The sequence below is a fragment of the Pantherophis guttatus genome, chromosome 6 (assembly GCF_059756535.1).
Source record: "Pantherophis guttatus breed Tessera chromosome 6, ASM5975653v1, whole genome shotgun sequence".
Taxonomy (NCBI): domain Eukaryota; kingdom Metazoa; phylum Chordata; class Lepidosauria; order Squamata; family Colubridae; genus Pantherophis; species Pantherophis guttatus.
This window is the reverse complement of record NC_142068.1, coordinates 59,611,900-59,625,687: the sequence shown is the minus strand read 5'-3', so window position 1 is coordinate 59,625,687 and position 13,788 is coordinate 59,611,900. Positions and strand designations below refer to the sequence as shown.

The 13,788-nt window shown below is 36.1% G+C and overlaps 1 protein-coding gene across 1 annotated transcript in view; it reads left to right on the top strand.

The window, feature by feature from the left end:
* The window catches only part of CHST15 (carbohydrate sulfotransferase 15), a 73,024-nt gene extending 59,816 nt beyond the window's left edge, over window positions 1–13,208 (top strand). Inside the window, exons 4-8 of the mRNA XM_034436402.3 lie at window positions 2,347–2,493; window positions 6,364–6,520; window positions 10,252–10,408; window positions 11,080–11,227; window positions 12,538–13,208. Coding sequence (XP_034292293.1) covers window positions 2,347–2,493; window positions 6,364–6,520; window positions 10,252–10,408; window positions 11,080–11,227; window positions 12,538–12,728 — 800 coding nt within the window. The 3' untranslated portion in view covers window positions 12,729–13,208. The remainder of the gene's footprint in view (window positions 1–2,346; window positions 2,494–6,363; window positions 6,521–10,251; window positions 10,409–11,079; window positions 11,228–12,537) is intronic.
* The last annotated feature ends 580 nt before the right edge of the window (window positions 13,209–13,788 follow it).

Sequence of the window (13,788 nt, the reverse complement as noted above, 5' to 3'; positions counted from 1 at the left end):
AATTAAGCTAGGATGGGAATGTGGGAATGGAGCTGGCCTACTGCTTACCTTTGGATAGTTGCAGCCAGGCCTCGCACACCTTGGCCCATTTCTTTCAAGATTCCAGATTGATCTGGAGCTCTGTTATCGGCTAGAGAGGCCTTTCTTAAAGGCCTTTCCTGAAGGCCTCTCTAGTCGATAACAGAGCTCCGGATCGATCCATTCTGTTATCAATCCGAGCTCTGTTATCGGCTAGAGAGACCTTCAGGAAAGACAGCTGGCTGCAGAAGAAATGGGCCAAGGTGTGCGAGGGTTGGCTGCAACTGTCCGAAGCCGAAAAAAATTCCTGAAGGCCTCTGACAGCAAAAAGGAGGCCAGGGGCGAAGCAGGCAAGTTAGGTGAGTCAATGGATGACATCCCCCCTGAAAATAAGACCTTGTGCCTTTTTTGGTGACAAAAAAATTATAAGACAGTGTCTTATTTTTGGGTACAGTAATAGAAACACGGTAATAGAAACTATGGGGGGCTGCTGTTTCAGTAATTAAAAATGCTGAGCTTGTCAGCTAGAAAGCTGACAGCCTGATTCAAGATCCAAATGCTATGTGATAGGATGAATTCCTTTTACCTGCCCCAGCTCCTGCCCACCCAGCAATTCGAAAGCATGCAAATGTGAGTAGATAAATAGGAACCACTACGGTGGCAAATTAATAGCGTTCTTTGCGCCTTGGTATATAGTCATGCTGGCCACATGACCATGGAAATTTCTTTGGACAATGCTGGCTTCTTGGCTAAGGAACAGAGATCAGCCTTGTCCCTTAGAGTTGGACATGACTGGATATGGGAAACCTTTACCTTTAAGTTTTTATCTTAAAACATAAGCTCATGGAATACTTTAGTAGCATAGTATCTTGGTGTATAGTAAGTTTTATAACATCAGATTAAAAAAAATCAGAACCTTTATTTGCATCTCTATATATTGGCATACAGGAATTGTCAGATGTTTTTTATAATCATGTTAAAGATTAAATTGCATTAATTTCTTATGTGGATTTGAAATTTGAAACTTCTGTATCAGGCAGGCTGGTTTCCAATTTTCTGTATCTAGATATGCAATTTTATAGATGCTGCAAAAAAAATTATCTAGAATTTGGCTAGTGATGAAATATGGAAAGAAGTAAATACATTCCACCATACACTTTGACTTTTTATTACTTATTTCTATTATTTTACCACTTTATTTGCTATAGACAAAGACATGGCACTTGTAGACTAAAAATTAAATTATCTGGGTTATTTGAGTCTAACAATTGGCAATAAAATTCAGGGGCACCAGATGACATCATTTTGGCAATCAATATCCCTGCTTCTTTCTTTTATTATTGATTTGGCCTTCTACAAGGTCAATTAGCCCAAATAGTCAGGAGAAAGGCCAAGACTGCAAAATTCCAGCTATGCAGGTGCAGTATCGATGGGATTGACAATTGTCTGACAGCAGCAGTGACACCAGCCAATAGGATCGAACATGATTCTGAGATTAGACTTTCTAGACTTGAGCATCAATACTTGGGACCATTAACTTCAAGCCTCAATACTGCAATCATCATATGTGCAAATATAAGTTGTAAGTGTCTGAGGCCAATGTGACTTAGAACTGTTGTTAATTGTTGAACTGTTGTTAACTTTGTCGAGGACTATCATAATACAATCCATAGTCTACAGAGATATTCGGATTAGATTTCCAGGCACCTAGAATTTAAGATGTCTGCATAGCATGGCACCTGGACACGATTAAAGCCTGACCATTTCAGATAAATAATTCACTTTTAGCCAAAATTCACTGGGCCTCCTGGACGTTCTAAAATATTTGTCTTGGATGGATTCTCTTGCTTTTTCCTCAGAAGTCTTTCATTTCTTTGTTTTCTATTTATAATTCTGTAGTCATTTTTTTTTTACAGTGACTCATCTGGACCTCTATAGCTAGGAATTACTTTTTTGTTGTTGTTGTTGTTCATGACTTTCTTACATATCCTGCCTAATAAAACTATTGTTCTGAAAAAAGGCATATTTTTACTGGATTATAGTAATATAATACAGTATTTTGTCAAATCTTTTTTGTAATCTGCTTTGGGCTTACTGGTTTGCTTTTATAATATAATTCCACTCTATTCCTATTAATAAGAAATATTTTGATATAATCTCAGTAAAATTATAACATAATGGTAGGATTCTAATTAAACACATAACTAAATTATTAACCCATAAAACTTTTCTTGCATTCTTTGAACAATGTCTTCTCTATAATTCAATGTCTGAATTATATAATTGCTGATTTTTTAAAAATTACTTCTTTCTGCCTTTTATTTTCAGGGATAATTCGTTTGAGAGATGGATTTCATGATCGTTACCCTGTGAATGATTACCTAGATCTGTTTGATTTGGCTGCCCATCAGATTCAAAATGTGCTGCAGAGAGATTCTGAAAACAGCTATGAAAAGAGGAGCAACATTATTATTGGTACAGAAACTGTTGCTTAGGATGGCTTTTCTCAATCTGGTGTCATCTAGATGTTTTAGAATCTCACATTTGAAGAATTTAACTTTGAAAAAGGCTGATTTATAGAAATTGTATTCCCGGTACTGGTATTGGTATACCATCATTGGTATGATTTACGGTTTCTGTTGTTAAAATGGGAAGTCAGACTTTTTAAATATATTTTAGCAATATATATCTGAAATACATACTAGATAACAAAATGTGACGATAGCATTTTATTTCAACAAATTCTGTTAGCGGAGAAAGGAATAGAGGTTTTTTACAACAACCTAGAAGTAGCTTTAAACACCAGTGAAAAGATAAAATATTTCCTCCATTACAAATCTCTAAATTCTTTACTGTGATGCTGTTTAAATATTTGCAATATTTATTTAAAGTAATTATTTATAAACATACAGAATATATATATTTTTGAGAAGTAAATGTATTCACTTTCAGTAGACCATTCTCACTAATTATGTTACGATTGCTGCCTTGATTGTCCTTGCAATAATAAAACTTGGTGAAATGTATAATCTATTTAAACTATTCAAATAACATCATAAGATAGCTACCAATAAACATGATAATAAAAAGCATGTATAATTAGAAGTAGTTTGCATAAGTTTTCATATCTGTGTGTCTTCACTTCCCAGTAGATTCTACATGGGCTTTTTTCAGTCTATGCCCTATTCTAATATTCCAGCACAGAATGCTAAGGAAAATGTCTCCTGATTATCTTAATTGAGTCACCTGAATCTATATAAAAGGTTTTACCTCTGTTTCAGCATTGTTGTTTTGAGACTGGCCCTAATTAGTTGCAACTGTGGAGTCAGCATGACAAAAACAAAGTTTAAGCAGACTCTATGTATAGATAGGAAGTAGCAATTAGAAGTCTTTCTAATTTGGAGATTAGAAATGTATTGAAGGAAGAAAGCATCCTTTACTGCAGTGGTCACCAACTGATAGACTGTGGACCACTGGTGGTCCACGAGAAAACTTTGGTAGTCCATAGAAAAAATTTTTATATTGCACTAAATCAGGGGTCCTCAAACTATGGCCCTTTGGCCAGATACATGCAATGAATGTTTTTGTTGCTGCAGAGAGTCTTCCCGTTTGGGGTCTTTTTGTGCGGTTGGAGGGGGGCAGAAATTCCGATTTGGGGTCCTGGTGCAGGGCTTTGGGCAAAGGTTGGAGGAAAGTGCCCCTGGTGGCAAAGAGCCAAAGGGCCTTGTTCCAGTGGGACTGCATCATGTCCTGGAACTGGCTGACCATCTCAGCCCACTGAGCCTCCAGGCTTTGCACTCCTGCAGGTTTTCCTTCTGTTTGGAAAGCCTATGCTCGTAGTCCTCAGTGAAGTGCTTCTGCTGAGCCTCCTTCTCAGTCAGATCCAATTTGAACTGAGCCAGATGTTTTGCCAACTCTTTCTCATGGTGGCTGCTTAGCTCCAACAACTGCTTCCTGTTGGATGCCTAAGGAGCCCAGGCAGGCAGGCAAGGAGTGCTGGGAGAAGAGGGGTGACTAGAGGCCGACGAGACACCCCTCGACATGAATGACATCAAGTTGGTCACACCCACCTAGTTACCTGACCATTTAGCCATGCCCACCCAGCCGGTCATTAGGCAGATCACGTTAATGGTCTGCGGGATTTAAAAGTATGAAGTTAGTGGACCCTGAGGTCTGAAAGGTTGGTGACCCCTGCTTTACTGAATGTCTTGTTCCTATGGTATTGGAGACAAAGTCCTGTATTTCTATATAATTTTTGTTACATTTATAGATAGATAAATACATATAGATCTTTGAATGAATTAACATTCTGAGATAGAAAGATGTCTTAAGATACCCTAATGTAAAACAGCATTTAACATGATCTAATACAGGTTTCCCAACCTTGACAACTTTAAGACACATGGACTTCAGCTATGTTGGCTGGGAAATTCTGGGAATTGAAATCCACACATTACCAAGGCTGGGAAACCCTGATATAGTATGTCTTGACTTCCTCACAAAAGCTGTTAAACCTAGCTATACTGATCTGGAATCTGTTGCTTTTATAAACAAACGTTAAAGACTCTTTCTAGGGTTCGCATCTCAAAGACAAGGACAGGCAAAATAATTTGTATTATCATTAGAGATGTCTCTTACATGAATATATTGATTCATATTAATTATTAACATTATTATGAAACAGTTGGACCTGTGCTGCAGTTTTATAGAAATGAGCTTTTCTAAAAATGTTTACTTCAGCTCTTCATCAGCATGCATAGTATCTTAAACTTTTTATTAACTTGTTAAACATAATTTATTTTGTAATATATCCATAGGATATGAAAATCTTAAGGTCACTTAGGGAACAATGTCATTAAACTTTATATAATTAAATCTGTAAACGTTCCTCTAACTTTTAACAGGTAGTGTAATTTTCCATTCAAAAATGCCTCTGAATCAAATGATTGCTGAGTTATAATTATACTGCCGGATGAAACAATGGCTATTGCCTCAGTGCTACACAACACACAAAGCTCCAAGCATTCTAGACAGGATTTAGTAATTTAAGATCATTATAGCAATGAATTCACCAGAATGTTTATAATTTTATATAGACAACCTAGAACTATTCTGTAATAAAAGGAAATAGTTTAATCATATATACTTTTAGCTTCTATGAAAAATTTGTATCATTTTTTACTGTGCAATTGTGACTTGATAGATCAGTGCAACAGCAATTAATTTATCTTATGTTGAATATGAATTGCTTTTCATCAATATTAATTCAAGTTCATAAAAGATTCTAAAACTTGTAGGAAATGTGCTTTTGAGTTGCCATTGCCAAGTTAATACGTTTTGAAGAGCTGATTGTCAAATATAAATTATGACAAAATAAACAATGGAAATCTACATCTCAGCAATTATGGCAATTAAAGGGACACAATAAATGAATACATATGTGCCATCGTATACATCTCATAGCGGACCTGCTATAATCTATATTATAGTAGTGCAAATTCTATAAAAAGATTGGACATGTACAATAGATTGGTAAATTTCATTTCATTCATTCATTCAACCTTAGTTAGCAGAAGTCCTAATCAATATGTCTGGGAAACTTGACATGTCCCAGAATAATATTTTTTGGATAGTGTATCTACTAAGAATTTGAGCTCATAGCAAATAAGTTCATTGGAATTTACAGGAATCATATAAGTAATACATATCAATAATTATACTATTGTTTTTCAGGATGAGCAGTGTTATAGAGTGTAGAAAAAACAAACAGTAATCCATAGAAAATAGAAACTTGAGAGAAGAGAATGAAAACTACCGAATCTAGTTTACAAATATACTTTTTGAAACCTTTCTGTATTTGCCAATCATTCTTTTTCTGCATTCATACATCACTTTATATATTGAGTTTCATTATTTATTTGTATAAATGTTCTTTAAAGTGTAAACATATTTGAACTATACCCAAATGTTGGGACTTATAAAATATAAATTTAACAATATCAAAAGAAAGTAGATTCAATATTTCAGAATGTTTTCTATGTAAAAGAAAATGAAATACATGGCTCATTCACATCAATATACATCATAGATACCAAAGTCTTTATGCTATCTTGTGTATATTTGTAAATATATTTAAGCTCATAGCCTTCATAATTTTTTTTGCTGAACCTGTTGCTTTCTACATGTTGAATTTTAGTACCAGTTAGTTCTATTCAGTTTCTGTGATAGAAATCGATGTACAACAAACACATGGATAATGGCAGATTTGAGAAATATGAATTATAGCAAATTCTGTTTATATCTCTAAAATTAAGGATAACCATCTATGGATTTTGTCATTTCTAGGAGAGGCGAGTGCTTCAACAATGTGGGACAACAATGCTTGGATTTTCTTTTATGACAACAGTACAGAGGGGGAACCTCCATTCTTAATACCAGATTTTATTCATGCCTTCCAGCCAAATGCAAAGCTTATTGTTATGCTTAGAGATCCTGTTGAAAGGTGAGCATCCAATATTTCCAAGATTTCAAATGTGCATCACATCTGCAATACATGGAAAAGAAGTGGTCGAACTTCATGCTGTATTTGTAGCAGCCATCTGACTTTTTCAAACTCTTGTCTAAAAACGTCCCTGCACTTGAACGAAGAAGTTGGTATTAGCTATTGCTTTGTACTAATATTACTTACGTTAGGCATCTGTATTACTTTTTCTAGATCTCTTTTAAAGTTGGAAGTGGAATATTTGATATAATTCTTCATTTACTATCATTCTGGCTACGAGTTGTCTTTCCAGTTGTAAATCATAATGTGTAAACTTTCCGATATTCTAAATTGCCATATGGGAGCACATTAATAAATAAGCAACTTGTTCAACTTCTGTATGGTTTACCTCTTTGTTACAACATCTGAAAAAAAAATGCTATTAGAAATAACAAGTAGTTCAGAATATTAAATTTATTTTAATGAAAGCTGTCACAATAAAATTCCAACATGCAATGATTTCATTTTTAAAGTTTATAGTCATTGCTTTAAAATTAATTATTTTAAATAACATTTGTGTAAATGTTATTTTAGTGATTCCTGGTAGACAAATAGTCTGCACATATATTTCTTAGTGTAATAGTTTGCATCCAACTTTTTGTATATGAAAAATAAATGTTAATGCCAATCTAAAATTGAGGAACAGGCTCAGGCTCAACCCATCCAAGACCGAGTGGCTGTGGTTTCTGACGTCCCGATATAGTCAGCTAGTGCCATCGCTGACTATTGGGGGCGAATCATTGGCCCCCACGGATAGGGCCCGCAACCTGGGTGTCCTCCTGGATTCACGGCTGTCGTTAGAAGAGCATGTGACGGCCGTGTCCGGGAGGATTTTTCATCAGGTTCGCCTGATCCGCCAGTTGCGTCCCTATCTAGATCGGGACTCCCTACACACAGTCACTCATGCCCTCGTTACTTCTCGTCTGGACTACTGCAACGCTCTCTACATGGGGCTCCCCTTGAGGTGCACTCGGAGGCTCCAACTGGCGCAGAGTGCGGCCGCGCGGGTGGTGATGGGAGCGACATGGAGTTCCCATGTGACACCTCTCCTGCGCGAGCTGCACTGGCTCCCGGTGGTCTTCCGAGTGCGCTTCAAGGTTCTGGTTATCACCTTTAAAGCGCTCCATGGCTTAGGACCTGGTTATTTACGGGACCGCCTGCTACCACCAATAGCCTCCCACCGGCCAGTATGCTCCCATAGAGAGGGGCTCCTCCGGGTGCCGTCGGCCAAACAATGTCGGCTGTCGGCCCCTAGGGGGAGAGCCTTCTCTGTGGGGGCACCTACGATTTGGAACGATCTCCCCCCGGAGATACGTAGGATCCCGGATCTGCGCACCTTCCGCCGCGCGCTTAAGACTTTTCTATTTTATCAAGCTGGCCTGGCCTAAATCTTCCCCCTTTTTAAATGTGGAAATTTTAAATTTTTAAATTTTAAATTCGTCTTATTTATAGGGGTATGGGTAAGGCGTTTTAAATTGGGGAGCCATTTTAGATTTAATTCTGTTTTAAACGTATTTTAATTGTTTATATTGTATGTTTTTTAATTTTGGCTGTTCACCGCCCCGAGTCCTTCGGGAGAGGGGGCGGTATAAAAATCTAATAAATAATAAATAAATAATAAATAATAAATAATAAATAATAAATAATAAATAATAAATAATAAATAATAAATAATAAATAATAAATAATAAATAATAAATAATAAATAATAAATAATAAATAATAAATAATAAAAAATAAAAAATAAAAAATAAATAAATAAAAAATAAATAAAAAAATAGGATCAGGGATGGGTTCTACTTACCTTTACTACCGGTTCGCAATGGGGCCGTGCACCGTTTTATGATTCAGTGAAGTATATAATATGAACATGTTTATTCAGTCACTGGAGGAAACATAGCTTTTTAAATTCTCTCCAAAATTATCTAGCTATGGAGAATCAAAGAAAGTTATAAATGAAGGTAATATTAAATGGGTCATCACTAGGTTAACAGAAGTTGGAGCTCCAAGAAAACTCTGCACAGTTTCATTGTAGACAAAGCAATTTAGAATCAAGAACTGGGCACTTGGAGTATTATATAGATCAGGGGTCCCCAGCCCACTGGGCTGTGTCCTACTATTGGCTGTGTCCTATTCAGAATTGGGCTGCACGAGTGGGTGGCTGGAGCACGTGCAGCTCAACTTGCATAAGTGGCAGGCTACCAAGCACTCGCGCAGGTGTGCACCGCCTGCTGCTTGTGCAAGTTGAGCTGCATGTGCACTGGCCCGTAGCTCACATGGCCCGGTTCCCCTCTCCCCACACAACCAGGCTGCCAAGCTGCAAAGGTTGGGACCACTGATATATGTCAGGATGGGGTAGAGGGTTGTCCCCGAACCGTGAACCAGGTCACGAGTAAACACACTAGGACTGAAATAAAATTAGCAGAGGAGTCTTGTATAAAAATATACTTTACTTCAAAATGTTTAAAAAACACTGTATCTTTAAAAAGGCACATTAATAACAAAATCTTATCTTGGTTAAATGAAGCCAGGCCATCTCCCTAAATTCCTCTCCACAATACCGAAACAGTCCATGAGAAAAAAAACTAACATGACATTAAACAGCTTCGGTATCGATACATCATCGAGGTGGTAGAAGGGCAGCAGCGTAGGTCACCTGTGAAAAACAATTCAATCAGCAAACGTGGCTTGAAGCTCCTGGGAGGGAAACTGTCCAGCACTCCCTCCGATCGTAGCTCCAGCAGCAGCAACAGTTCAGATGTTGGCTTGCGTGCTTCAACTCAGCAAAAGGCAAGCTGAAATTGGAGATTTCAAAAGGTTCTCAGCTATCTCAACTCACAGTTGCAGCTAGCTCCATGGGAGTATCTTTACACAGCTCGGCTCCTCTTCTGTTGCTATCTCTGCTGCAGCCATCAGAACTCCTTATCTGAGTTCTCCTCCCTTCTGCAGCTCTGCTCAGGGCTCTGCGTCCAGGTGCTTCAGCACTGGCTCTGCATCTAGGCTTAAACAGCATCTAGGCCCAAGTAGCAAGCAGAAAGGTCCCTGCTTATATGGGGAGTTAACCTGCAATTAACTAGGGCGGGGAAGCTTTCAGTTAATTGCAAACAGGAGATGGCTTGATTGGATCCATACTGTTTGTAACTGATCAAGTAGCTACAGCAATCCTGAAAACACTCGTGACAATATAGATCTTTAAAAAAGAATGATAAGATAAAAGATGAAGTGGAACAACTAAAATTATTACACAGCAGCAATATAATGATTAACTTTCAAAGACCATTTTATTCATCTGCCATAAAAAACTGGAATAGGAATACATTTGGAATGACTATTATGGTCATTCTAATATTGATATTATAATATCAAATCCATATTAAGGATTTGATTTGATGTTTTGAAAATAAATTCCACTATGGGCGAATTACAGTAGCTTGACAGTTTGTGTTAGTTTTGTCTAAAATAAGGATTACCTGATACTCTCAAACAGCAAGTAAATCAGAAAGAAACTCTTTCCTTAGGATATCTGAGGATATATTGCAAACGAAGTTCTACTGCAAAAAACAAAATTTATGATATAAATAATATCATTTGTTTCTTTCCTGGACACCAGCTGTTGATTTATTATTTCTACTAAGTAGATGGCATGGTTTCTAATTACAGTTCAATTGTTTATGTTTTTTTTCCATTCATAGATTATATTCTGATTATCTCTACTTTGCAAGTGCTAATAAATCTGTAGAAGACTTCCATGAAAAAGTGGCTGAGTCATTACAACTCTTTGAGAATTGCTTGACAGATTTCTCTTTGCGAGCCTGTGTATACAACAACACCCTTAATAATGCCATGCCAGTATGTATATTTCATTTTAGATTTTATATACTACTCTGAAGCCAAGTATTACCAGTTTCAGAATATATAAGAACCAAGTACTTTATAAAATCCAGTAACTGAAATTGCATATGATTGTTCTTAAATAAAAATAACTGCCCAAGAGCAGCTAGGCTAGAGATCTTTTCTCCAACATCTGGTTGTTGAGAGTAGTTTCTAAGGAGACACGTTTTGCAAGAACGAAATGTTGATTTAATTTGAGCATTATTAATTTCTTTTCCTTTTTTAAGTCCCCTCAAGAAGTTGGACATAAAAAAAATGACACTAATTAGAGTGAGAGGGAAGATCCTTGGAAGCTCATCTAAGATAGAAATAAAATCATCTGTTCTATGTCAGTTTGTGCTGTAAATAATTTTAATCTTTTTTTTTGTATAGCTTAATTAATTAAACAAATGATTTTTTTTAAATTATATAACATGAATTCATGTCTTTTCTGTTTTTATTCCCATTCCCCAAACTGACCCTTTTCCACATCCACCTGCCAGTTTATCCTCTGCTAACCACATCCTAATCAACCATTTCATTTCCCCTTGCATCTCCCACTCAGAATCTTCCTACTATGTGAATATAATTGTATCTGGAATAATTTACTACAGCTCTTTCCTCCCTCTCTCCCCCCACTTCTCTCTCAGGTAAGACTTCAGGTTGGTCTGTATGTTGTTTTCCTCCTTGACTGGCTGGCGGTTTTCAATAAAGATCAAATATTAGTTCTCCGGTTGGAGGATCATGCATCCAATGTAAAATTAACTATGCACATAGTGTTCCAGTTTCTTGATTTAGGTATGAATTTTAATTAAGCATATCCATCATTGATATATTGTGATTGTCTTGTATTTTCTAAGGCTTCCTTTCCTCTATGCTATCTGTCTTCAGCACAGCTGTAGATAGAGTTAGCACCAAATACATTCATTTTGGGAAGGTATTGGAAGCTGTCATATTTCTACAGCTCAAAGCTTAAATATAATATTTTAATTAGTTCATTTTCTAGCTACTACTCTATTCAATTCATGCATTCTGACTCTTATTTTGAACTGAGCAGCGTTATCAGCTTTACTTTAACTTAGTCTTTAAATTTCCTTGAATTTTATATATGCACTAATTTTTATTTCAATATAAATCATTTCCAATAACTTTCAGATATATTTTTCTTTGAAAGAAAAATTTGTAGGTAGATTTAAGAGAACTAGATATAAAACAGAGGCAATGTCTAAATAAAAATGGTCTTCTGTGACTCAACCCTTTGTGGATGGGAACAATATGAGTTTTTCTCATAAAAGTTCATTTTGAGCCATGGTGGTGCAGTATTGCAGGCTAACTCTGCTGACTGCCAGCTGATTGCCAGCAGTTGAACCTTCCATCCTTCTGAGGTTGGTAAAATGAGGACCCAGATTGTTGGGGGCAACATGCTGACTCTGTAAACCTCTTAGAGAGGGCTGTAAAACACTGTGAAGCAGTATTACAAAAAAATTGTAAGTCTTTGAGGACAGAATGCATGAATAATCCTGAGCCACTGAATTGTAATGTATAATGTTACAGATTGAAAGAAACATGTTAACTTGCCAAGCGCAAAAGATCAGATCCACATGTAAAGGTCCAGTTAAGCTGATTTATTGCTGATCATGCCTCTGCACAGGAATCTTCTCAATTAATGGTTAACATCTGCTTGGGGTTAGATAAGGGTCAATGGAATCTAAAGGGAGTTTGCTTAGGGCTATGTAGGGGTTCTAGGCTGATCCTTCTTTTAACTCTATCCCCATTCCTTCTCTTACAAAATTGTATTTAAGTAATTTTAATTACATTTAATTTGGCTCATTTCTTTACCCTGGCCTCAGCCCTTTTTAGAGTGTAGCCTTTGCCATATCACTTATGCCTGCCTATATTTAACATCAATTATCTTTTTACATAATTTAAAGAGAAAAGTTACACCAAACAATACAAAAAAGGCAAATGTCATTTACTGTTTCTCATTAAGCCACCACGTGTAGCATTCAAAAGCTTACCTGTTTATTGAATGTTGTATAACTTGGAAAATGCTTACGAAAATGAATAAGCAAAAGTAGACATGATTATATAAATATTTTTTATCATAGGTGGTCTAAGCGAAAAACAAGAAGCTCTAATTACTAAAAGTCCTGCATCGAACACTAGAAGACCTGAAGATCGGAATCTAGGTCCTATGTTGCCTATCACAAAAGAAATTCTGTGTGATTTCTATCAGCCTTTCAACAAAAAACTTGCTGAAGTTCTTTCTGATGAAGCTTTTTTATGGAAAAAGTCCTGATTTGACCATTTCAGAGCCACCACTGCAGTGCTTGGAGAGAAAAAGATATATTTTTAAAAATTTTGTTTTCAGATGTAAATAATTGCCATTGTGAAGTCAGTAAATCTGCATTTTCATGTTTCTCTCACTTGCTATTATGAAAAATTCTTTTCCACACTGGAGCCCTTCAAGTGTGTTAGGGCTATGATACGCAGAACTTTCGTCAGCATGGGAACTCCCTATTAAGGAATGCTGGAATATGGAAGTGGATTTCCAAAGAGGAATATAATGATTTTTGCCATTTTTTCTCAACAAAAGAGCAGTGTACAGATAAGTTTGGTTGAAGCAATCTTAAGTCTTCTTTAAAATAACTGTAATATAATACAGAAATTAGCACTAGGTACCTAAAATGCACATTTGTTTTCACTTTTAAGTATATCTTGCAATATTTGGGAACTGTTTAAAATGGCTTTTTAACCATTAAAAGTTGATTAATTTTAACCTAGTGGTTTGATTTTTACTCTCTGACACACAATATTTACTTTAAATGAGGATGACTCCAAAATTAAAGAACTCCTCCCCAAGAATATTAGACAACAATAAAAACAATAATAACTAAATTGCCTTCATTACAATGTTCCCATGGTATCTAGGACAACCATCTCATTTCATAGGCAAAATATTAGAAATAAATTGTAAATTTATAAATAAATACAGTATTTATTATATACAGTATGTATTTATTATAAATAAATACAGTATTCCTCAGCAGGCTGACTGTGCACCCACACTAAGCCCATGAAATCTACTGGAAGCAGTTAACTGGAAATATAATGAAGCAACTTGTTTAATGGAACATTTTATTTAAGTGGGCTCCAGTAATAGTAATATTACTATTAGCAGCATAAGTCGTTTTCTGAAGAATGTCTATTTTCAATGATTAAATGAAATAGTTTTGATGTGAATTTACACAAAATCAAACCCAAAAGGACCCAGTTGTGGGGGCAATAAGCTGACTTTGTATAAAATATACAAAAGGATGAAAGCTATTATATACAAAAGGATGAAGGCTATTGCTGAG